We start from the raw sequence: 26641 nt of genomic DNA on the forward strand, positions 1-26641 counted from the left end.
AATAATATCAAAGAAGCGTGGAAAAATGATGGAGATGGAGAAAATTCTCAGGGTGTGGATGCAGGATCAGTATCAGTGTTGAGTCCCACTCAGCTTAATGCTGATTCAAGAGGAAGCCAAAAGCCTTTATGAAGACTTGAAGAAGAAACACGGTGAAGAATCAAAGGGCGCACCTTTTAAGGCCAGCCATGGCTGGTTTCGTCAGTTCAATGCTACAGCCAAGCTTCACAACATAAAAGTAAGTGGCGAGGCAGCGAGTGCAGATACGGTAGCTGCCTGGGAATTTCCTGAAACGCTTTGAGAAATTATTGATGAAGGCACGTATTCAACCAAGCAGGTTCTTATTGTGGATGAGAGAGGACTGTACTGGAAGAGGATGCCAGACCAAAGTTACATCAGTAAGGAGGAAAAGTCGATGGCAGGCTATAGGGCAGCAAAGGATAGGCTAACTCTGTTGTCTGGTGGCAATGCTTCCGGCGATATGAAGCTGAAGCCTCTCTTAGTTTATCATTCAGAGAACCCAAGAGCCCTTAAAAACATAGCCAAGGGCTCTCTTCCTGTTGTGTGGAAGAGTAACCCCAAAGCCCGGGTTACACAGGCCATTTTCCAGGATTGGTTTTTCCACCACTTTATCCTGGAGGTAGAGAAATATTGTTTGGAGAAGGACGTCCCATTCAACATTCTTTTGCTGCTCGATAATGCTCCAGACCACCCCCCATTCATGAACGACTTTCATCCGAACATCAAAGTAGTGCATCTGCCACCAAGTACTATGTCCCTCATCCAACTTATGGACCAGGGAGTTACAGCCACTTTCAAGAAATATTATTTACGTTACACTTTTAGTCAGGCAGTAAAGGCGACTGACGAATCAGGAACAACCTTGCGACAATTTTGGAAGGACTGTAACATCTACAAGGCCACAAAAAACATTGACTGCTTGGCGTGAGGTTACGGCCGTCACCGTGAATGGGATTTGGAAGAAACTTTGCCCGCGGTTTGTTCATGATTTTCATGGATTTGAGAAGGTGGATAAGGAGTCCAAAGAGGTCTTCAGCAACTTAGTGACCCTCAGCGAGAAGCCAGAGCTAGATCTGCAAGAGGACGACTTCATCGAACTCCTTGCTGTGCAACACGAGGAGCTTACTAATGAAGACCTGGTGAAACCGGAGACCCAGAGAAAGGACGAAGAGAGACAAGAGAAAGGAGAAGTAACTGAAGAACCGAAGAGAGTCGCATAGCAGGAAATGGCAAGGGGATTTTCTTTATTTGAGGAGGCACTGTTAGTTTGTGAGGGACAGGACCTGAACGTAGAACGTTACATGAAGGTTGCAGCAGCCGTTCAGAATGCAATCCAGTGCTACCGTGTCATCCATGACGAGAAAAAAAGAGCTACTACCCAAACATCATTGGATCGTTTTTTTCAAGGTGGTAGATAGAATTGAATCCAGCAAAGAAGCAGAACCTGTGCCATCAATGTCAGGCGTGAGTGAAATTGCAGCTTGCCCTCCGTCTCCTATTGCTAACGATCCTTCAGCTCTGCCATCTCCCACCTCCTCTCCCTTCACCAGTCAGTAACTCTTCTTGCCTGTTCACTCGATGCCAGTCCCTGTATGCCAGCTGTTGTACTGTACTACTGTACTTTTCAAGGTACTGTACTGTAAGATTAAAAATGTTTTATTTTTTGTGTTTTTTATGTGTTATTTGTGTGAAAAGTATTTTAAACCTATTACAGTACAGTACTACATAGCCGATTGTGTTAGTTGGGTACCTAGGGACTTACGAACGCGCTCTCAGAATGGAACTCGTTCGTATGTAGGGGACTTACTATTATTACATATCAGCAAAAGGTATACACCATTCAGTCCCATAGCACTGAATTCTGGTATCACTTTAAAGTACTGGGTTACTATTATAGTTTTAATGAACTCATTATTATTTTCTGGAGATCAGAAATCTAACTGATAATCACGAATAAGAACTATCACTAAAATAAGCCTGAACATTTTCAAATAACCAATTTGCTCATATCTTATATAAGTTATGGAACTAAGAGAAGTAAATAATTTGATTCTGAAAAAATATATATAATAAAATTGTTTGTTTGAGTGACTTTGACTTGAAGGTCAGTCAAAAATCTTTCTTCTTTTAATGACAGCTATTAAATATTGAAGGGATGATAGAAAATCACCATTTACTCTCCACGTAATAATGCATGAAAGCAGAGATCATCAGTGAATCCTAAAATAACTGGTTAGAAGGTCAAAAGTCCTCAAAGTAGGGCTTCCCTGGTGGCGCAGTGGTTGAGAATCTGCCTGCTAATGCAGGGCACACGGGTTCGAGCCCTGGTCTGGGAAGAGCCCACATGCCACGGAGCAACTGGGCCCGTGAGCCACAATTACTGAGCCTGCGCGTCTGGAGCCTGTGCTCTGCAACAAGAGAGGCTGCGATGGTGAGAGGCCCGCGCACCGCGATGAAGAGTGGTCCCCACTTGCCACAACTGGAGAAAGCCCTCGCACAGAAACGAAGACCCAACACAGCCATAAATAAATAAATAAATAAATAAATAAAAGAACGTGAATTTCTAAAAAAAAAAGTCCTCAAAGTATCACTCTTTTGTCAATCCACTAATCAGAAAATGGAAAATGAGCCTTTATAATTGAGAGATATAACAGTCACCCTCTTAACCAAGTAGTCAAGCGTGGCATCCCCGACAGTGGGATGGCCTGGCACCCAATGCCTCCTGACATAACACACTGGGATGTTCTCAACATAAGCCATGGGATTTTCTTGCCAGAAATGTTTGACCAGGATCTACCCAGAAATGGTCCACAAATTCAGAACGTGAGATGTTCCAAAGAAAACAGAAAACTAATCTAGACTTATCAGAGGATTCAGTGTTAGTAAGAACAAAAAGAGAAGGTCAGGGGACAGTTTTAGGTTGGAGGAGTCTAAAAAGACATAAGGATCAACGCTTGAACATTAATCAGATCCTGTTTAAAAAAGAATAGCTGTAGAGTACATTTTTGGAACAACTGGAAAAATATGAGTATAGACTGTATAGTGCATGCTATTTTGAATTAGTAATGTATTGCTAGCTGTGGTGACAGTGACATAGCTGTGTAAAAGAATGTCTATGTTTTGGGGAGATGTAGGCTGCACACTAAAATATTTAGGATAAAGTGCCGTAATGTCTGCAACCTACTTTTGGGTAGTCTGGCAAAAGAGGGGTGGTTGTGTGTGTGTATGTGTGTGTGTGTGTGTAGAAAGATTTCAGCAGTGTGGAAAAGGCTAACAATGACAGGGTAATCAGGTATTTATTGCACTGTTTTTTCAATTTTTCTACGGATTTAAAATGCTTCAAAACAAAAATTTTACATTTCCTTTTTTTTAAATACATTTATTTATCTATTTATTTATTTATTTACTTTTGGCTGTGTTGGTCTTCGTTGCTGTGTGCAGGCTTTCTCTAGTTGCGCTTGGGGGGGGGGGCTACTCTTTGTTGCAGTGCGCGGGCTTCTCATTGTCGTGGCTTCTCTTGTTGCGGAGCACAGGCTCTAGGCGCGCAGGCTTCAGTAGTTGTGGCACCTAGGCTCAGTAGTTGTGGCTTGCGGGCTCTAGAGCTCAGGCTCAGTAGTTGTGGCGCACGGGCTTAGTTGCTCCACGGCATGTGGGATCTTCCCAGGCCAGGGATTGAACTTGTGTCCCCTGCATTGGCAGGTGGATTCTTAAGCACTGCACCACCAGGGAAGCCTACTTTTCCTTCTTTTTAATTCAAAAAGTATAACTGGGACTTCCCTGGTGGTGCAGTGGTTAAGAATCCGCCTGCCAATGCAGGGGACACAGGTTCGATCACTGGTCCGGGAAGATCCCACATGCCGTGGAGCAACTAAGCCCGTGTGCCACAACTACTGAGCCTGCGTGCTGCAACTACTAAAGCCCACGTGCCTAGAGCCCATGCTCTGCAACAAGAGAAGCCACTGCAATAAGAAGCCTGCGCACCGCAATGAAGAGTAGCCCATGCTCTCCACAACTAGAGAAAGCCCAGGCGCAGCAATGAAGCTCCAACGCAGCCAAAAAATTAAAAAGAAAAAAAAAAAAGTATAACTTTGGTGAAGAAATGTATCTTTCTTCCTTGTTGGAGATAGTAGGAACATAGGAGAATATAACTGTCCTTCAATCAAGTTACCATTTTTATTACATTCCAACTTGATTTGTTTAACATTTTGATTCCTTTCTATTATCATTGCTGTATTCTGGTATTAGTTCTCCATTTGAGATTCTCCTTCAAGTAAAGTTGCAATGCTAAAGGGTTTTGTCCTGTCCAAAATTTTCATTACAAACTATTCCTCAAATGATAGCATGTTTATCAAAGTTGAGACTTAAAAACTATGAGGAATACACATGGATTTACTGAGGGGAAAAATAAAATTGTACTTTTACCAAAGAGAGCATCTGTGAACTACTGAACAGCAAAAAAGGACCCATATTGAAAGAGGATAAGAGAAAGCAGTGTGTGGTCACTGACAAAATAGTGTAATGGTGTAAAAGTTATAGAAATTAAAAGACAGAAATAAACTGAGAATGTTCTATAAAAGTATCTTGTATACAACCATAAGTTCTAGTAATATTTGTTTTACAGAGACTAGGCTAACGTTGCAAAGAAAAATTTTAAGCACCTATAATACTTCAGGATATTCTAAGAGAGGGATCAGCAAACTACAGTCTAATAGGCCAAATCTGGCCTACCACCTGTTTTTGTGTAGCCCATGAGCTAAGAATGGTTTTTACAGATGAATATTTGTGATCAATTTCATGACAGAAAACATTAACTTTGAGCTCCAATTAAACAAAATGCCAACTCTCCCCGCAACAAGAATTCTATTCCTCTCATTATTAGACTTGTATTACAAAAAATTGTACTCATTTATTATTACATTTTAAATTTCACTACTACAAAATTTTGTGGAAATTTATTTTCTTTCTTGTTATCTAAGTACCTATATAATAACTTTGATTTTGCCTCCTGGGCTGCAAAGCCTAAAATATTTACCGCATGGGCCTTTACAGGAAAAGTCTGCCAAACCTGGTCTCTTAAATTCTATGGATAGGGTCAGTGGGGATTCCTGAGGACTTGATGAAAGGTTGAGGTTGGTGGTGAAGTAGACTCATGTTTTTGCAATTTACTCAAAGTGAATAGGGCTTGCCAGTTAGTTTTACATATGTTCCCTTTACTAGGGAATCTACGTTTTTAAAGACAGTACACTTATTGAATTATTCTCAAAATACTCCCTTTTTATTTTAAAAATGCTAAATCTAGAAATTAAATTCAGATAGGCAGAACATCTGAATTTAAATGGACCCTAATGAGCATCAATTACTTGAACATAAGAGAAAAAAAAAAAAATTCCCCTTTTAAAGTAGGTTTATTTGGACAAAGTGACAGAATGTACCATAAGAATTCATCTAACCATAACTCAAGGATCCTGAAATCTATCTGGAAAACAACCAAGAATTAGGAAGAAGCAAAAACAATGCTGAGAAATCCAAAAATCACAAAGTCCATGTACTCAAGCTCATGCACTTGATTAACACGAGAGATCTTTAGCTTTCAGTCAGAGCTTCCGTGTTCTAACTCCCTACAATTCTATTAAGCTTAGATACATGATTTTCAAAGCCCCAGCAAACTAGAAGTCCCAAAGAAAAGTTGGGAGAAGAGAAGTTTGCAGACAACAACAAAAACAGAGGTTGCCAACAGATAAGAAAAACATGATGAGGAATAGTCTGCCAGAAACAGAATAGGCAGAAAAATGAAAAATAGATGTGAAAAGTATAGCACTGTAGAATAAGTCAGTATAGCAGCACATAGTCCCAAATGCCTTATTAGGCCCGGAGGATGTCACTCTATCACAATATATTTCAGTAGTGACATTCATTTTAATGATCTCAAGATAAAATGTAAACAAAATTACATTCCATATATTCCATTTAGTAAATCAGGGACCTGACAAATACATTTTCCAAAGGGTTTCAAACAAAGTGATTTTTAAAAAAGGTTTGGTGCTCATACACAAAAATAAACTCAAAGGATTAAAGACCTAAATGTAAGGCTGGATACTACTGTATAAAACTCTTAGAGGAAAATACAGGCAGAATACTCTCTGACGTAAATCACAGCAAGATCCTTTTCGATCCATCTCCTAGAGTAATGAAAATAAAAACAAAAATAAACACATGAGACCTAATTAAACTTAAAAGCTTTTGCACAGCAAAAGAAACCATAAACAAAACGAAAAGACAGCCCTCAGAATGGGAGAAAATATTTGCAAACGAAGCAACTGACAAGGGAATAATATCCAAAATATACAAACTGCACATGCAGCTCAATATCAAAAAAAACCCACAAACAACCCAATCAAAACCTGGGCAGAAGACCTAAACAGACATTTCTCCAAAGAAAACATACAGATGGCCAACAAACACATGAAAAGATGCTCAACATCATTAATTATTAGAGAAATGCAAATCAAAACTAAAATGAGGTATCACCTCACACTGGTCAGAACGGCCATCAACAAAAATTCTACAAACAATAAATGCTGGAGAGAGTGTGGAGAAAAGGGAACCCTCCTACAGTGTTGGTGGGAATGTAAATTGGTACAGCCACTATGGAAAACAGTATGGAGGTTCCTTAAAAAACTAAAAATAGAGCTACCACATGATCCAGCAATCCCACTCCTAGGCATACATCCAGAGAAAACCATAATTTGAAAGGATGCATGCACCCCGATGTTCACTGCAGCACTATTTACAATAGCCAGGACATGGAAGCATCCTCAATGTCCATCGACAGAGAAATGGATAAAGAAGATGTGGTACGTATATACAATGGAATATTACTCAACCATAAAAAAGGAAACAGTACCGCTTGCAGAGACGTGGATAGATCTAGAGATTGTCATACAGAGTAAAGTAAGTCAGAAAGAGAAAAACGAATATCATAATATCACTTGTATGTGGAATCTAGAAAATTGGTAGAGATGAACTTATTTTCAAAGCAGAAATAGAGTCACAGATGTAGAGAACAAACTTATGGTTGGGGGGGCAGTGGGATGAATTGGGATATTGGGACTGACATATCTCCACATATATACAGCTGTCATAGACAGCTGAAGTTTACCTGCGAATTTAATTTACTGTAATAATTATATGTTTAAAATAATACTTACCTTCGTTTTCCTAAAGGTTTAAATACGTAACTGCAGAGTAAGAAACAAACTCTAACAATTCCAGGCTCAAAATAACCAGAATAATAAGGGTCAAAATACACTTCATCCCTTAAATGCTTAAAAATTAGTCTTTATTTATACATTTGGCATAGGACAAAGGCGAGCTCATCTTAGGTTTACTTGCAAAAAAGTATCAAGAAGTTATCAGGCAATTAGTTAAGTGAATACTGAGACCGGTATCTTCAAGTCTCGAATAAAACTGTGTGAAACGTATAATCAGTTCTGTAAAGGGCCAAATGCAGAGGGTTGGTTGCTGCATCAGTGTTGGAGTAAAGGCACAAGAAGCAGTTTGCGTTTCTTCAACACCTGCACCAGAACCCGCCGGCTTAAGGCGCCACGCGGAAGTGAGAGAGCATCTCCAAGTCTCGCGCAACCTGCCGCCGGCTCCCGCCACCCTGGCACCCCTCCTTCGGCCCACAAAGCCTGATGCAGGAAAAGGGGCCAGTCCCAATAGCGCAGGAGGGTCAGGAGGCCCTCCCCCAACATCCGCTCACCTGCTTCCGGGTATGCTGTGGCCTAAGAGCGGCTCCTGCTCAGCCTCTACCCCCAAGCTCGCCATAATTACAGCTCCCACAAGGCTTGGGGCCAACTCTCGCGATACCTCCTGCTCCCTCCCGTTCCAGGCGGCCTGAAGCTGTCAGAACAGGCCAGCAAGTGCGCGTGCTCGCCCAGCGACCAGAGTGGGCGGAGCACCCCAGGTCAGAGGCGGGGGCCCGCAGGAGGAGGGGCGGTGCCGAGAGGATGATGGGGGTTAAAGGCGGGGCCCTAAGTCCTTATCTTCCTCCAGGGTACGCGCCTCTCCGCCTCCAGGGACAACGTGCGGAAGAGCCGGGGAGGGTTCGGGGGCGTGTCCAAACAGCCACCCCCGCCCAGGGTTCGTCCTCCTCCCCAGCTGCCCTGTCAGCTACCCCTCGCTTCTCAGTTCCTGGAGAGGCTGCGGTAGCTGCGGTTGGGGCTCAGAAGGAAGGCGAGTCCCGAGAGGCTAGAGAGCCGCGGCGTTCGGAGTCTCGGCCAGCTGGACAGCAGGCGCCCCACCAAGCGGCCATTGAGTAAGTAGACGGTCCCGGCCGCGCTTCCCAAGCCTTTTGCCGCGCTTGCCTACGTGCCAGGAGGCAGGACTGAGAGCGCAAGGCTTGGCGGGAGATGCGGGGGTCCCGGGCCGAGTGAGGTGGGCTGGCGGGCTGTCCGGCTGTCCCTTCTCCCTGTGGAAGGTGAAGGTTACGCGCTGTGGTTTTCTTGCTCGGCTAACTACAAAGGCACCTTACCCGTAGTGCCTTATTAGGACCTGGGATGAAGATGATCCTCAAATTCGAAACCACCGCCGCCTGCGTGGACTGAGAGCTTCCGCCTTGCAAGATGCCACTCAGCAGAGCCTGCTGCTGTAACCTGGGGGTTAGAAAAGCCACAGCACCAGTTTGACAATGACCAGATCTTTTCATCACAAGGAAAATAACATTTTTAGAAAATATGTTCTGGGTTGTTTTTGTTTGTTTGTTTTCAGTAGATCTTGGTGCTGCTCCTTTCCTGGTGCTTACATATTAACGTCTTACCGTTACAAGCAGGCTTGTAAGCTAATTGGTAGCAGTAGTCATGTGTGTCACAATTACTGTTTTATTAGCACTAGATACATTCTTATGTGATTTCATTTGATCACAACTGTCCTATCAGATAGGTAAAGCAGACACGTTTCTATTTTACAGAGAACTAAGGGTTAGAAAAGTTAATAACTTACCCAGAATCACTCAGTGTGAAAGTGTCAGTGTTGAGACCCAAATTCAGTTGTTTTTGATCAATATTTAGGAGCACTCATCCTATGCCAGGCACTATACTAGTTATGTGTTGTATGGTATATGCCGTCACTTCTGATCTTTGTCTTGTTTGTGACCTTGTGTGTATCCTGTTAGACACATTCCACTGGTGAACAGCTAAACTTGAAATGTGTTTTCTACTAGTTCAGAATTATCTTCTGAATCCAGACTTGACATTGTATACTTGGATTCAGTCTTGCAAATTTGTTTGTAACAGCTCACAAAAACATATCAGATTCCTGTGATTGTTTCCAAGAAGGTACATGGGTAAAATTAGTATTTTTTTGTCATAATGTTGCTTTACTGTATCTTCAACTTCTTTTTTAATCTCCGGAGTCTAGCGCAGTGTATGGCATATATATATATGTATATTTGGTAAAGGAACTTTTAACCAGTATTGCACCAAGCGGAATGGTTACTAAATAAATATATGTTGAATGAACACTTATTGAATTACCTCATTTCATCCCTACAACAATCCTCTGAGGTGGGATTGTCTCAAGCATACAAGGAAATTCAAAGTATGGAGATTAAGTAATTTGCCTAGGGTCACACCTCCAATTAGCAACAGAGCTAGAATCCAAGAAACACAGGACCCCTGACTATAAAGACTGTGCTTTTCACCACCAGCCTTTCTATGAAAAGAATGTCAAGATTCTTTTCCCATATCTCTTAAAATATTTCAAAACAAGTAATCAATTTTGATATAAATGAAATAATTTGCTATTATGTATTAGGCCAGCTATTATTCCCCTTTTATAGTTTAAGGTGGCTTATTCAAGGTCACACTGCTAGTGAAGAACCCAGGTCTTCTGACACTGCTATTTTCCATTGTTGCCTCCAAGTGATGACTTTAGATGGCAAAAGTACATGGGATGAATGCATGTACAACTGGTGAAATCTAAATAAGCTCTGTGTATTGTACCAATAAAAAAAAAAGGAACAAATCATTTCTTAGAAACATACAACATCCACAGTAAACATTAAAAAAATTTGTTTAAAAACCTAATTATTTCTTTTAAAGCCCATGGAAAAGAAGAACTAACTTTGAAAAGAGATTCGATTATTTGCTAAATGTTTCACATAAGCATATGAGACAGTCCACCTGTTGTATTTCCGTAGATGACTGCTTAGAATAGAATAGATAGACAGCTAGAATAGATACCTCTCCAAACAAATAAACAAAGTTCCTGTTTTCTTATTCTTCTCCAAATTAAGATGAAAAGGAATTAAATTTGTCGGGGTAGGGTAGTAGATTTTAATAGTGGATATCGGTGTATCTAAACCCTACTGTAAGTTGCTACTTAAACTTGCATTGAAAATAAGTGATTTAAAAGTGAAGTTATAAGATAAAAATTAGGTCTGCATTTTTGTGGAGTAAAGTTCTTGTACATGGTGGGTTTTTTTTTTTATTTCACATATGCCTTTGAGATATGTATCAACTATATGAGGATAAAAGTCCAGAAACAATTAGTGTTGCATTTAAATGCTTAAGTACTTGAGTGATAGGCGATAAAAGTACTAGATGGCATAAATAGATGTTGAGTGTCATTTTAGCAATAGAGCTCATTTCTAGGAAAGACTTTTCATTCCTTGGCACTGTAGTAGAACTTCTATTTTTGTTTCACTTTGTTTTTCTTTTTTGCATTGGCTATATAAAAGTATAGATGACAATTGTGTCAGTTTGGCTTGATACACACTGCAAAAGTGGGTCCTGTTTCTGCAGAAGCTCACTGGTCAGTTCAGCTTAATGTGGGGACTTTAAAAAGTATCTGATATGGCTCCAGATGGTGCCTCTTCTTGGTATATTGGAGTGATCTTTACCCTGGGCTTGGATTATCATCTGTTCATGGTGGCACTGGATAGCAGTTAGCCCTGCCTAGAAAGACCTACATGTTTAGAGCATCCCAGAAAACTTGGTATTTTATATCGTTCTTGGGGCTGAAATGGGATTTAAGAAGATCTGTGTAACCCCAAACTCCCAGAATGAAGATTAACATAAGCTATGTGTGTGTTTGATTTGCTTTCTGTTCATGATTGGTCAGTTGTTTACTGTCAGGTAAATGTAGCAAGGAAAATGCTGGCTCTAGATTTGGAGCGCTGACTCTTATGGTCTATATTACATGAAATTAAAGTGATTCAGCAGCTTTCCTAGTATAGGGTTGAACATTAGAAATGCTTAAACAATTTAGGCACCTAATAAATATAGAACTTTACAAAATACTTGAAGAGTTCATTTTTCTCAGATCTTTTCCTGTTCTCTGGCAACTTTGTACTTTTGCATGTTTGTCTTAGCTTGTTTATCTATTACCAACCCAGAAGAATACTGTGTAGAAAAATGGGTTGTCTCATGAATAGTTTAGTACTTTTCTTCTTACTGTAAAACATGAGTGTTGGAATTTTGCTCTTTTTTACACTAACATGGAATATGCATATTGCTTTTGAAGCCATGGATGTTACAAAGGAAGATATTGGCCCCCCATTCTTTTCCTGCCACTGTAGAGAAAATAAGTAGTCTATAATACTTGCAAAAGATAATGAAGTCCTGTGTTGTAATGACATGCCATTGTTCTCCTGCAGTTTAATAAATGTACATGAAAATGTATCAGTGCTATTTTTTGAACAATTCCAGAAAGACCCAAGTGAAACAGGAGGGAAGGGGGCAGGGCACAACCTTTAAAAGAATGACAAAGCCCGAGGACATGACATAAACTGATTAGAACCAAGTAGGTGCAAGATGGCCGACTAGTGGACTTCCACTAGACCTTAAGCCTCAGGATACGCTCATTGTAACACATCAGCAAGCTAAATGACACACCCACAGGCGCCATGACAGTTTCAAGGCCGACCATAAAGGTCAAAAAGTAGGCAGTGGCCCACTTTCTGGAAATCCCCACCCCTTCCCCAAAATAGCTGGAATACTCCTCCTACTCATTAGCCTATGAAATTACCCACCCTTATAAAAACTGACCACCCCATACCCTGGTGCTGCTCTCGCCTTCTGAGACGGCCCACACTCTGTGGGTTGTGTTTCTCTCTAAATAAATGCACTTCTTACCTTTCACTTTGTCTCTCCCTGAATTCTTTCTGCAATGAGACATCAAGAACCTGAGCTTCATTAAGTCCTGAGGCCAGGTGTGTGATCTCAGTTAAAAGACTGGGTTCAAGTCCCAGTCTGGGTTTTGGCTGGGTTCAAGCCCTGGCCCATGGGTTCAAGTCCCAATCTGAGTTGCACAGTTTCACAAAGAGTAAAATAATTAAGATCATCATTCATCACTCAGAATTTCTTCCTTATGCTCTAGAACCCCCCTGAATAGAGTTGCATATCTTAATATATAAAAAGAGTTGGTCTCTTATTTGAAATACAGAACACTAATTCAGAATTTTGCTATGTGGGTAAAGAATAAACTGTTCCATTTCTACCACAGCTGGGTATACTCAATTCAACTCTGATATTAATCACCCATAGATTAACACTACAGGAGTCAGTGCAGATCCCACCAGTTAAAGGTTCAGTTCTCCAGATGCCATTGCTTCTTATGCCAGCCAGACTTTTGACTGACTTGGCTACAGATTTGGGGGTTCCTGTAACCCCCTTGGATCAATAATTTGCTAGAACAACTCAAAAGAACTAAGTAAACCACTATACTGTACTTCTTCTGGCTTCGCTATAAAGGATGTAACTTAGCAACAGCCATATGAAGAGACAAATAAGGCAAGTTATGAGAGGGAATGTGAAGCTTCCCTTCCCTTTTACCCTGGAGTCAGTGCACATCACCCTCCAACATACGTTCATTAACCAAGAAGCTCCACCATGCCTCAGTGTCTATAGAGTTTTTATTGGGGTGTTCATGATTGATTGGATCCTTAGCCACGTGATTCAACTCAATCTCCAGCTCTTTTCCCCTCCTGGAGGTCAGGCTGGCCCAAAGTCAGCCCTCTAATCAAATGGTTGGTCTTTCTAGTGACCAGCCAGAAATTATCCTGAATCTGTCTAGGGTCCCACCATGACTCATCTCATTAGCATAAAGACACTCCTATCAGAAAATTCCAAGAGGTTTAGGAGCTCCACCCCAGGAACTGGGGTCAAAGACCAGATACATTCTTTATTATACCATACTGACATTTACCCTTCAAAGAAAAAAAAAAAGAAAGCTGGTCAAGCAATTTAAACATATACTATATATACTTACTTGATCTTAATTATTGCACTAGGGACTTCCCTGGTGGTCCAGTGGCTAAGACTCCGCACTCCCAATGCAGGGGGCCCAGGTTCGATCCCTGGTCAGGGAACTAGATCCCACGTGCCACAACTAGGAGTTCTCATGCCACAACTAAAGATCCTGCATGCCTCAACTAAAGATCCCGCATGCCGCAACGAAGATCCCGCATGCCACAGCTAAGACCTGGTGCAGCCAAATAAATAAATAAATAATTTAAAAAAATAATAATTGTACTAAATTAGAAAATGTATATAATGAGGACAGCAATTCAGAAGCCAATTTGCCTTTTATCATTTGTTTAGTGAGTAAAAAACAAAATGCTACCAAAAAAAAAATACTAAGATGCAAGGGTTTCTATTTTGTTTGGGGGGTTTTTGTTTGTTTTTCTGGGCAAGTGTTTTTGAGTGAGTGGAAATATATAAACATGATTTAGGCAAACTTTCAAGAGCTCACTTGCTTGTAAACAAATGTTTATTAAGGTCTAAGGAATTTATTTGTTTTCCTATTGGTAGGAAAATAAGAAGATGGTAATTGTCACCTCTGCCATTGAAAGCCCTGAGGGTGTCAGCCCAGACGTCTAACTCAAAGGCTGAGGTGTACAATTGGTTTCTCCCAGCATGTCAGTCAGTCTCTAAGGTGGCCCTCATGATCCTATCCTCTGATGTTTGCTCCTTTGTGTAATCCCCTCCCTCTGAGTGTGGACAGGACCTCTGATTTGCCTTCTAACCAATAGAATACGGAAAAGGTGATTGGATGTCACTTCCATGATTATGTTATGTTATATAGCAAAGTTGATGGGATAACACTCCCATGGTTACATTAAGACTTTGTCTTGTTAGCACACTCACTCTCACTCTCCTGTTGGCCTTAAAGAAGTAAGCTGCCATGTTGTGAACTTCCTATGAAGAGAGCCATGTGGTAGGGAACTGTGAATAGCCTCTAGGAGCTGAGGCTGGCCTCTGGCTGATAAACAGCAAAATGTTGAAGCTCTCAGTCACATAACTGCAAGGAAATGAATTTTGCTAACAACCTGAGTGAGCTTGGAAGCGAGTTCTCCATTCAAGCTTCCAAATGAGAATGCAGCCCAGCAAACACCTTGATTGAAGCTAGATGACACCCTGAAACAGAAATGCAAGTAGCCTGTGTTCTTGGACCTAATCCTCAAGAAAGTGAGAAGATTGGGGGAGTGGGGGCAGAACCAAGTAGATTCAAGATTTGTTTTTCAAATTCTTTTATTTAAAGGTCTCAGTGAAGCCTTCAAATATTTAAATTATGCAGTGGTGTTTTTTGAAGAGAATAGTAAGAGCCTTGAATTCTGTTCTAGGGTCAGTAGAATAATGAACTGCTTACTGAGGAAGTTGTTAAGAGGGAAATTGTCAATTTACTTCCTCTGAAAAATTTTGTTGAGAAGCTATCAAATTAACTCCAGTTTCTAAAATGTTTTCATATTTTTTGTCGTAAAATACACATCACATAAAATTTACCATCGTAACCATTTTTAAGTGTACAGTTCAGTGGTATTAGGTTCAGTCATACTGTTGTGCAACTGTCATCACCATCCATCTACAGAACTCTTTAAGACTTGCAAAACTGAAACTGTATACCCATTACCCCCCTCCGTTCCCCTTCCCCTCAGCCCCTGGTAACCACCATTCTGCTTTCTGTTTATGAATCTGGCTGCTCTAGGTACCTCGTAAAAGTAGAATCATACAGTATTTGTCTTTTTGTGACTGGCTTGTTTCACTTAGGCTAATGTCCTCAAGGTTCATTGGTGTTGTACCATTTGTTAGAATTTCATTCCTTTTTAAGGCTGAATAATGTGCCATTGTAGGTATATATATATATACCACATTTTGCCTATTCATTGATAGACACTTGGGTTGCTTCCACTTTTTAGCTACCAAATTCTAAATTTTAAGAAGACAGAGAGAACATGGCTAATTAAAAAACTAGTGTTTATTTTAGATCGAATACAAATTTTAGGTCTACCCTGTGACATAATGAATTCTCTTAAAATCAGTACCTGCATTGTATTTATGCCATTTTATAGGATTTGGATAATTTATAATTGTAATAAATATAGGGTTTTATAGTTGTATCTTTGCATTTGTGACAATATTGTGACATTTGTGACATGCCTATGATTTATTTGATTTTCTAGCTCAGGGGTAAGCAAACTATGACCTATGGGCCAACCTGCCTGTTTTTTGTATGGCTTGCAAGCTAAGAATAGTTTTTACAGATGCATTAGTACTCAGTTTGATGATAGAGGTATCAGCTATGAACCCCCATTAAGCAAAATCCCAAGTGACCTCCAATGAGAAAGAGGAATTTAACATTAAAAAAAAACTGAATTTTACACTTAACTGCAGTGTGTTAGGGAGTTCTCTTGGGTGTGGTGCAATAGACTGGTTTGATTATATAAACGAATCTCTGAAGACTCAGTTAAAACTTCGATTTTTCTATACAACCTTTCCTGCTCTTTTGCTACCACCTTTAACTATAATCATCACAGATAAAATGTAGGTTGTTCATTTTATGAAAATAAATCAAGTTATACTTATGATTTCTACTCTTAAGTTATACTTCAGGTTATAAAAAATTTACACAAACAGCAACAACAACAAACTGTAGTGAACTCCTAAATCTTTACTTGGGAAAATGTTTCCAAACTTTACCTTTCTGCACTCTCTGCAGCCTCTCTACATGTTCAAGTGATGGTAGCCTTTCATCATAGCTCTTTGCTGGTAGTTTGGGTCTGGATATTCATACTTCATAAGATAATTCTTATTGTACTTGGACTTTGACTTCACTAGGCAACAGCAAAGGATTTTTCAGCAAACTATATTAATGTTAGAATACCACAGAGTTGTAAAATATGTAGAGACGTGTAATTAAGGAAAGCTTGAAAATAGTATATAATTTCATAACAAATCTTTAAAATCATTCAATCAGAGAAAGCCATTTAAGAGGTTGGTGCCTTAAGGTAAAGGGATTCTTAGTTTTTTTACCCTTATAAGATTAAGTTGAAAACAAAAGTTGGTAAGTTTAAGTAATAACACATAAAGGCTTTAACCATTGCCATAAAAATTAATAACAGGAGTTCCCCTCTCTGATTAGCAATGTAAGTCAATTGAGTAGAAAAATTATGGAAATCAGTTTTTGAAGATTATCGACATTTTTCCTTTAAAATTAAATTTTGACTATATTTATAATAAAATATTGACTATATTTTTGTAAAGTGGTTAAAGAAAGCCAGAAAATGTATTTTATCATCATTTGTAAGCATAAGCTACTTGGAAGCTTATGTCATTCAGTTCTGGATTAACTTTCAAGGTGACTATTGAAAATTCTTAGAATGTTTTAGGAAATTTTTTTAAATATATTTTTTCAGAGGAAGTGGCAAATAAATGAGTACATAAGGGTTTGTCAAATTGATTTTTGCTTTTGTCCTCTTTTTCAAATGGAATTGGTTTTCCTCCTATAAACTATAATGAATAAAGTCTACAGAAATCCTATATGATTGATATTTGATAGATCCATTCAACACATTGATATACTAAAATTGCTACAGTGATAATATCTTGATACAATAATGGTGACAGAAGCTCTGTGTGGAATCCTAATGGAATTTCTTCACATTTAAAGGTATGTAGAACTACTGTTAAAAACCTTACGAGAAATCATCTTTTGGACTTTTAAATTTAAATTAATAGACTTTATTATTTATAACAGTTTTAGGTTTACAGAAAACTTGAGCAAGATAGTACAGAGAGTTCCCATATCCCTTCTCCCCCTACCCCACAGTTTCCCTATTCACATCTTGCATTAGTGTGGTACATTTGTTGCACTTGATGAACTCAATATTGATACATTATTATTAACTAAAGTCCATAGTTTACCTTAGAATATACTCTGTGTTATACAGTTCTGTGGGTTTTGACAAATATATAATATCCTGTATTTACCATTATAGTATCATACAGAGTAGTTTCCCTAAAAGTCCTCTCTGCTCTTTTGTCCATTTTTTAATTGGGTTGCTTCTTTTCTTATTGCTGAGTTGTTTTTTTTTTTTAAACTTTATTTATTTATTTATTTATTTATGGCTGTGTTGGGTCTTCGTTTCTGTGCAAGGGCTTTCTCCAGTTGTGGCGAGCGGGGGCCACTCTTCATCGCGGTGCGCGGGCCTCTCACTATCGCGGCCTCTCTTGTTGCGGAGCACAGGCTCCAGACGCGCAGGCTCAGGAGTTGTGGCTCACGGGCCCAGTTGCTCCGTGGCATGTGGGATCTTCCCAGACCAGGGCTCGAACCCGTGTCCCCTGCATTGGCAGGCAGATTCTCAACCACTGCGCCACCAGGGAAGCCCTCAGGGAAGCCCTCAGGGAAGCCCTTATTGCTGAGTTTTAAGAGTTCTTTGTATATTTTGAATACATGTCCTTTATCAAATAGATGTTTTGCAAATATTGCCTCACAGTCTTTGGCTTGTCTTTTCATTTCTTAATGGAGCTTATTTTCAATGAGCGTTTGTTGAATCAACCATTTTCTTTAAAGTCTTGGAATATTTGCTCTATTTTCTCTGATTATGGTCTCTCGTGTAGTCTTCTGAAAGTTTACAGTTTCACTTTTTATGCTTAGGTCTCTGATCCTAATCCACATTGGCTTTTTTGTTTGTGTACTTAGTATGATGTGTTGGGATTTAATTTTTTCCCACATGGATAACCAATTGCCCTGGCACCTTTTATTGAACTTAGTAATAACTAATAAGTTCTAATACTTTGTTGACTCACTTGGATTTTCTCAATAATAGTCATACCCTTTGTGTGTAATGGCAGGTTTTCTCCCCCTTTTCTAGTCTTTCAAACTTTTTATTATTTTTTTTTCAGCTTAGGATATCCTGTACCATTTTAGAATGCAAGTGATAATAGTGGAATTCTTGTCCCTCACTTTTAAGGGAATACTTCTAAAATTTCATCGTTAAATATGATGTTTACTGTACATTTTTGTTTGATATGTTACATCAAGTTAATGATGCTTTCTTATATTCCTAGATTTTTTTTTCTTTATAATTATGTCTGGATGCTGAATTAAATCAGATGCTAGGAGGGTTTTTTTTTCTGTTTAGTTAGTTAATGTAGTAAGTTACTCTAAAATATTCTTACATTCTTACTATAAACCCATCTGAACTATCTACTAGTGTTCTTAAAGAATTATTTGGGTTCTCATTGATTTTTTTTTAATTTTCTATTTTATTAATTGCTGCAAAAGGAATGGTAATGATCATTGAATACAACTATCTCTAAGACTAAGAATATGAATGTGAAGTCTGACAACATAGAATTGATATAATTTACAAGAGTTAGAGGCAGAAAAGAAAGAGAAGGTAGAAAGTACACAGATTCTCTCCAGGCAAGATGGCGGGGGGGTGAGGCTGGTGTGACTTTAGGGCAGCTGCACCTTTCTCGGCAAGATCTCAACACTTTGGATGTTACCAAGTTGACGCCACTTTCACATGAAGTTATCAGCAGACAGGCCACAATTAATATAGGTACAATTGGTCATGTAGCTCATGGGAAATCTTCCGTTGTAAAAACTATTTCTGGAGTTCACACTGTCAGGTTCAAAAATGAACTAGAAAGAAATATTACAATCAAACTTGGCTACGCTAATGCTAAGATTTATAAACTTGATGACCCTAGTTGTGCTCGGCCAGAATGTTATAGATCCTGTGGCAGTAGTACACCTGATGAGTTTCCTACAGACATTCCAGGGACCAAAGGGAACTTCAAATTAGTCAGACATGTTTCCTTTGTTGACTGTCCTGGCCATGATATTTTGATGGCTACTATGCTGAATGATGCCGCAGTGATGGATGCAGCTCTTCTCTTGATAGCTGGTAACTAGTCTTGTCCTCAGCCTCAGACTTCTGAACACCTAGCTGTGATAGAAATCATGAAACTGAAGCATATTTTGATTTTACAAAATAAAATTGAAATGGTAAAAGAAAGCCAGGCTAAAGAACAGTATGAACAGATCCTTGCATTTGTACAAGGTACAGTAGCAGAAGGAGCTCCTATTCCAATTTATGCTCAGCTAAAATACAATATTGAAGTTGTCTGTGAGTACATAGTAAAGAAAATTCCAGTACCCCCAAGAGACTTTACTTCAGAACCCCAACTTACTGTTATTAGATCCTTTGATGTCAACAAATCTGGCTGTGAAGTTGATGACCTTAAGGGGGGTGTAGCTGGTGGTAGTATTCTAAAAGGAGTATTAAAGGTGGGCCAGGAGATAGAAGTCAGACCTGGTATTGTTTCCAAAGATAGTGAAGGAAAACTCACGTGTAAACCCATCTTTTCCAAAATTGTATCGCTTTTCGCAGAGCATAATGATCTTCAGTATGCTGCTCCAGGTCTTACTGGAGTTGGAATAAAAATTGATCACACTTTGTGCCGGGCTGACGGAATGGTGGGGCAGGTACTTGGTGCAGTTGGAGCTTTACCTGAGGTCTTCACAGAATTGGAAATTTCCTATTTCCTGCTTAGACGGCTTCTAGGTGTACTCACTGAAGGAGACAAGAAAGCAGCAAAAGTGCAAAAGCTGTCTAAGAATGAAGTACTTATGGTGAACATAGGATCCCTGTCGACAGGAGGAAGAGTTAGTGTAGTCAAGGCTGATTTGGGCAAAATCATTTTGACTAATCCTGTGTGCACAGAAGTAGGAGAAAAACTTGCCCGTAGCCGAAGAGTTGAGAAACACTGGCGTTTAATTGGTTGGGGTCAAATAAGAAGAGGAGTGACAATCAAGCCAACAGTAGATGATGACTGAAGAATTAAATAACAGATTTGGATGAAGTCAGAATTTCTCTTAACAACCTAGGGGTATATTTTCAAAGCAATAGTGAGGAATTAATTTCACAGCTCATTACCTTAGGAGTAGCTGTAAGGATATTCTCATTTTTTGGTGATGAAAATTTAACCTCTAATACTAAAATAGGGTCTACAATAAATGTAAAAATTGATGTAATGTTGGATTGAATCTACATTTTACCAAAAATTAATCATTCCCGAATAATGTCTAATTTATACATCACTGCAGGTTTGAAAGGAAACTGCTACAACCAGCCTTTGCTGTAGCACACATACCACTGAACCTGTTTGAAATAAAATTTTTCTTCTTAAAAAAAAAAAAAAGAAAGTACACAGATTTCCTCAGCTTTCACAATCATTACAGAGCTATCATTTAAGGATTAGAGATATTAGTATACTTAAAGTTATAAAGATAAGCAGTAAAAAAAATCAACTAAAATTGGGTGGTGGGGAGAAGGGATCAAATATATCTTTCATTATTTATCATCAGGAGTTAATAAATATTATATAGAACATGGAAATACAGGTTTGAGTATTAAATAGAGTTATAAGGATAATCAATAATAATGTTGCTATTATTAGTAAGTATAGCACTTAAATTTGCAAAGTGCTGTTTAAGTGCTTCAAGTATAGTAACTCATTTATTTCTCGTACCAATCGGAGGTTAAGTACTGTCATTATCCCCGTTTTACAGATGAGTTACAGAAAGGATAAGTGACTTGCTCAAAGTCACATAGTAAAGGATTCAACCAAGGGAGTTTGCCTATAGAGTATATGCTTTTAGCCTTTATGATATATTGCATCTTAAATGTATCACTTTCAAATTTACATACACTCAAATGTAAAATATGAATGATCAAAAAACTGAAGTCAATAAAACAAAAAAATAGAAAACAAATTATCATAATAATAAAAAAATATAAATAGGTTAAACTCACTCATTAATAGAAAAAATGGGGTAGGCCTGTATATCCTGAAATTGAAAGAGCTTTGCAGATATTTATAAATAATCAGGGTGAGGAAGAAATGTCAAAAAATACAAATACTGTAGTTGATCTCTTCTGTGTTTAAAGAAACACACCAGGACTTCCCTGGTGGTCCAGTGGTGAAGAATCCGCCTTGCAATGCAGGGGACGTGGGTTCGATCCCTGGTCAGGGAACTAAGATCCCACATGCCTCAGGGCAACTAAGCCCAGGTGCCACAACTACTGAGCTCACGCACCTCAACTAGAGCCTGCATGCTGCAGACTACAGAACCCAACGGACCCTGGAGCCTGCGCGCCACAACTAGAGAAGAGAAAACCCCAAACCCACATGCCGCAACTAGAGAGAAGCCCGGACACCACAATGAAGAACCTGCACGCTTCAACAAAGATCCCGCGTGTCGCAAATAAGACCCGACGCAGCCAAAAATAAATTAAATAAATAATAAATAAATCTTTAAAAAAGTAAAATAAAATTGCTAAAAATAAAAAAAAAACCCACACACCAAAATCCCTAAAATATGTGTATGTATATAAATGGATAGAACAAGGGATCACAAGAGTACAGCATTAATAGCAGTTACCTTTTGGGAGGAGAGGAAGCTTAGCAGAAATGAAGAGAGACTTCTTAGCTTTACTCTGTATATTTTTATATTGTTTGAATTCTGCCAAAAATGTGTTACATAACTCAAGCAAAATTTTTTTAAAGTGTGTATATGTAAATAAATAATGTCAACAAGAAAAAGGTCAGGAAGAACAGAATTTAAACTCTTAGAACTCAATATCTCTGAAAAGTAGAATTAGAGGTAACAGGAAGATTATTTTTCCCTAATTTACTATATATACTTCTGTATTATTTGAATTTTAATATGTTACAGTGAACATTTTTTAACTAGAACATGAAGAAGAGAATATGTGATCATTGTCACTTGCCTTTTTTCTTGTATAAATTATCTGTTCCTGTGCTTTATTCACTGACTAGATAGTTTTTAACAAATTTCATTGGAACATAGTACATGAATAGACTTCAGAACGTATATGATTTTAATGCGATTTGCAGTTTAAAGATTTGGCAGCTCTTTTTTGTCACGTAGGTCTTGGTTTAAATGTTACCTCTTTGGTTAAGTGAAGCTTTTTTTGACCATCAAAGGAGCCCTCTGGTCTTTATCATGTTGTCTTGTTATATTATGATAATAATGTTGTCATCATCTAGTCTTGCTTACTTTTCTTCCTAAAAATAATTTGTTTTCTTTCCCTGAAGTATAAGATCCATGAGAGGAAGAACGTGCCTTGATCATCTTGTAGCACAGGACCTAAAATAATTCTTTGCATATAGTAAGCACTTAATAAATACTGTTGCATGAATGAAAAAAGTAATACTCATTCTTAAAAGTTCAGAAACTTGCATTTAGGCCATCCAATAATGGCTGAGCTATGGTGAACTGATTAATGATAATTCATAGGAGTCTAGTAATCAGAATACCATTTATAGCAGTAGATATGAATAGCATAATAAACAGAGCTGGATATGCATTATGGGTTTTTCCCTAGCATTATTATGCAAAAAGCAAATTTAATCAAGAGTAAAAAATGAATAACGTGTGGAAATTGGGAAAAAGAGAGGTGGGCAGTTTTAAAAAATACTAGATACTATACTCTGGCTATTGATTGTATTGCCTAACACAGGGGTCCCCAACCCCCGGGCCGCGAACCGGTACTGGTCTGAGGCCTGTTAGGAACCAGGCCGCACAGCAGGAGGTGAGCGGAGGGCCAGCAAGCAAAGCTTCATCTGCCGCTCACAGAACCGCCTGAACCATTTCTCCCGCTGTCCGTCCGTGGAGAAACTGTCTTCCACGAACCCGGTCGCTGGTGCCAAAAAGGTTGGGGACCGCTGGCCTAACAAGTATATTATCTAGTAAATGTTTATTCTTGGTCCTGAGCATTGTAAGAGACAGTATGAATGATTTGGTTTTGCTGGTCCAGTCATAAAAATAATAAAGTGCCAGTCCAATTGATGGTGGATTAGATTGTACACCTATGCAAACAAAGAAGAGCATTAAGTTAAAGTTGTAGTTTGTTACAAATCAAAGAGTAAAAATATGACATGAATGGTGGTTCCCCAAAAAGCATTCAAAGTAATAGATAAGCCCTTATTAAAGCTCACTGATGGAGCTGCAAATTTCCATTTTCCATTTTTCTAAGTAGAATAAACCCTGAACCTGAATCAGGTTTTGCCTGGAAATCAAAACTACACCATTCAGTTTGAAAAGACAGAGGCAGATATTTTTTTAAAACTTTAGAAATGTTTGGATAGATAAGTGGTACATAAGTGTAGCACTGATTAATTACTACTTTTCATGCACTGCAGTGTAGAAGACAGGCAGTGTAGTATAGTAGATCTTCAGCCATGTGCCTGAGATTCAGTCTTAGGTCTGCCTCCCACTTGTTGTGTGACCTTAAGTAAATCATATCCTCTCTGTGCCTCAGTTTCCTTGTCTTGGGGTACTATATCTTCATAAAATTGTTGGGAGGTTTAAACAAGAACGTGTGTGTGTGTGTGTGTGTGTGTCTAGTTTTTAAATGGTGCCTGGCAGATAAAATAGTACTACATAGGTATTAGCCACTCCTATTGTTATTCAACAAATACTGAATATTTACTGTCAGTCACTGTACTGAGGATGGGAAGGTCCTGCCCTAGAGGAATTCAGAGTTTACTGTAGCTCAGGGCTCTACTTCATCTTCTCTACTTTCATCCGAGTTCTTTTTTCCTGTATCTTGTATCTTATTTCCAAGAGAATACATTCAAAGTTCTAGTTTAATCTCATTTTTTAACTTTCCCCCAGTTTTATTGAGATACAATTGATAATGTTGTATTGTTTTAAAGTATACCACATAATGACCTGATATATGTATATACTGTGATGTGTTCACCACAATAAGTTCAGTTAACATCCATCACCTCACATAGTTACAGTTTTTTTTCTTGTAATGAGTACTTTTAAGACTCTAAGATAAATAAGTTGTGGGGATATAATGTACAGCATGGTAACTATAGTTAACAATACTGTGTTGTGTATTTAAAAGTTGTCAAGAGAGTAGATCAATGTTTAATTTTTACCTGATATTTGTAGAGGTGGTTAGAAAATTGACCTACCGAGTAAAATAAAATGTTTTAAAGTCATTTAAATTTTTGTTTTATAGATGTTTGTTTGCTGCTCATGGGTGTGAGCAAGTTAGATATTCTATATCGGAGACTTCTCCTTACAAAACTTTTTATCAGAGGATGGGGAAGGCCAGAGGATCTCAAAAGGTAAGCATTTTTTCTGAATGCCTCTTCTAAATTTGTTGTTTTAGTAAACATTTGAAACTTCATTTCAGTTATAAAGTCCTTTACTATAAATATAAAGTGATGGGTAAATTAAGCATTAACTACTATATAAGAAAGAAATTATTCCCTTTTCTCTTTTATCTAATTATTGCTCTTAAGCTTTAACCCATATAATCATAAATTGAACTATTTTAAAAGTAATCAGACTTAAAGAGCTCTCAGACATAGATTTTTAACTTTGGTAATTTTTTATCGATTACAGATTTCAGGGACTAAACTTTCTTGGGTAACTTGAATTTGTAATGACTATAAAACTGTGATATACTGTAGCTCATGGAAGTATTTGAACTTGTGAAAAATAATTTTAGGGATTTGTGCCTTTAATTTTGAGTCTTGCATACGTTAATTACTTTTGGAACAATGATACGTCTCACGTTTTTTCTGAGACAAAATGTCAAGCTTGAAAAAAACCAAAGCCTAATTTTTTCTTTAATTATTAAAATTAAATTTTAACATAGTTTATGAACTGGACTTGCTAATTTTTAATTACTTTTCATCAGTCTCAATATAATGGGAATACTGAATTTTCTCCTTTTCTCCCCCCCTTCCCATAATAGACTCTTTGCATTCAGAAAGATTATTGGAAATCGAGAAAGATGTCAGAATCTGGTTTCAAGTGATTATCCAATATACATCGATAAGGTATTCAGATGAAAGAAATGCAATTATAGAAATTCAGGTTTTATATAACTGTGTGGCAAGAGTGGGCTGAATGTTGGAGTATAATAACAATAAACTCTAAAACATGAGTACAATATAGATTTTTCATTTAATATTTTTTTAAATGCTATTCTATACCCTAGCTGAATGCTTATAATAACTATATGCATGTTTATATGGGAGCATATATTTAATACTTAACTAAATACAAGAAAATATTTAGGGATGGATCTTTTTGAGCCTCATCTTTTATCTTTAGGCTCAAGAGAGTTAAATTATTCAACATTTCAGAAGAATTACAAGTAATACAGGGAAGTACTCTATTGAGAGAATCAGCACATGAGAAGTTATTAGCAAAACAACTGTTAAATAACATCAGGGAAACGTTATGGGAATATAGTTAATTGCTGAGAGAAGGGTAGAAAGAAAATGCTATAAAATTAGAGAATATGAGAAAATATATTTGAAATAGTTTTGTTTTTAAGCAGCATGTTTTCCTGTAAAACACTTCTAGGCTTATGTAATCGGATACTTGAAGCCCTGTAGGGGAGGGCCTGCAGCTGGGTAGGCTTCACATCCCTCACGGCCTTCAACCACAGTAACTCTACTTCCGTCGCTTTTATATATTGGATGTCTTTAGCAGATTTCATTCTTCAAAAGACTTTCACTGCTAAAAACAGGGTCTTATAAATTGGAAATCCCTCCTCTATACCACATAGCTGTTCCTTTTGTATCTTCTGGACTTAGAACATTTCTCCCTCAAATTTTGCTAAATATTTCCATTTTCTCTGTCTTTTTCCTATTAAAAAATCATAGGCTTGAACAAATTTAAAACATACCAAGTAAAGATCAAAACTCTAATTTATGCCACTTTCCACCTCCTAATTCCATTTTCCTCCCAAGGAGGAATTACTGTTAGGATTTTAGAATGCTTTCTTACAGATATCCTTCCTCTTCCCCACCTTCTCTCTCTTGTTCTCTCACTCTCGGTTTTTAAAGATTGAGATATACAAATCTTTATATACAAAAGATATACAAAAATTCAAATACAGAAAAATTACCCTTTTAAAATGTACAATTCAGTGTTGTTGTTTTTTATTATTACATTCCCAAGATGTGCAACTATCACTATCTAATTCCAGAACATTTTTATTGCCCCCAAAAGAAACCCTGTACCCATTAGCTGTCACCTCCCACTTCCCCAGCCTCCCACCTGCTGATAATCACTCATCTGTTGTCTCTGTGGAGTCACCCATTCTGGACATTTCATATAAATGGAATCATCCAACATGTGGCCTTCTGTTTCTGGCTTATTTTACTTAGCAAATTTTTAAGGTTCATCCATGTTGTACCATGCACCACTGCTTCATTCTTTTTTATGGCTAAATAATATCCCATTGTGTATATGTACAACATTTTGTTTA

General features: G+C 38.1%; 3 protein-coding genes across 5 annotated transcripts in view; 2 read left to right on the forward strand and 1 right to left on the reverse strand.

Moving 5' to 3' along the window:
• MFSD8 (major facilitator superfamily domain containing 8) overlaps positions 1-8018 on the reverse strand; it is a 49714-nt gene extending 41696 nt beyond the window's left edge. The window contains exon 1 of one of the 2 annotated variants that reach the window (XM_036853674.1): positions 7784-8018. In XM_036853674.1, the coding sequence (XP_036709569.1) occupies positions 7784-7848 (65 nt within the window). In that variant the 5' untranslated portion in view covers positions 7849-8018. The remainder of the gene's footprint in view (positions 1-7783) is intronic. The other variant, XM_036853673.1, reaches the window with a different exon arrangement.
• A 12-nt stretch (positions 8019-8030) lies between these two features.
• LOC118895353 (eukaryotic translation initiation factor 2 subunit 3-like) lies at positions 8031-20320 on the forward strand. The gene is given in 2 exon segments (XM_036852267.1): positions 8031-8338; positions 18675-20320. Coding segments are annotated over 2 exon segments (1779 nt in total). The 3' UTR covers positions 20146-20320.
• The window catches only part of ABHD18 (abhydrolase domain containing 18), a 39805-nt gene continuing 21299 nt past the window's right edge, over positions 8136-26641 (forward strand). For both annotated transcript variants that reach the window (XM_036853354.1, XM_036853355.1), the window contains exons 1-3: positions 8136-8338; positions 24371-24479; positions 25115-25199. In XM_036853354.1, coding sequence (XP_036709249.1) covers positions 24388-24479; positions 25115-25199 — 177 coding nt within the window. In that variant the 5' untranslated portion in view covers positions 8136-8338; positions 24371-24387. The remainder of the gene's footprint in view (positions 8339-24370; positions 24480-25114; positions 25200-26641) is intronic.

This window comes from Balaenoptera musculus, chromosome 5, assembly GCF_009873245.2.
Source record: "Balaenoptera musculus isolate JJ_BM4_2016_0621 chromosome 5, mBalMus1.pri.v3, whole genome shotgun sequence".
In the NCBI taxonomy this organism is placed as follows: domain Eukaryota; kingdom Metazoa; phylum Chordata; class Mammalia; order Artiodactyla; family Balaenopteridae; genus Balaenoptera; species Balaenoptera musculus.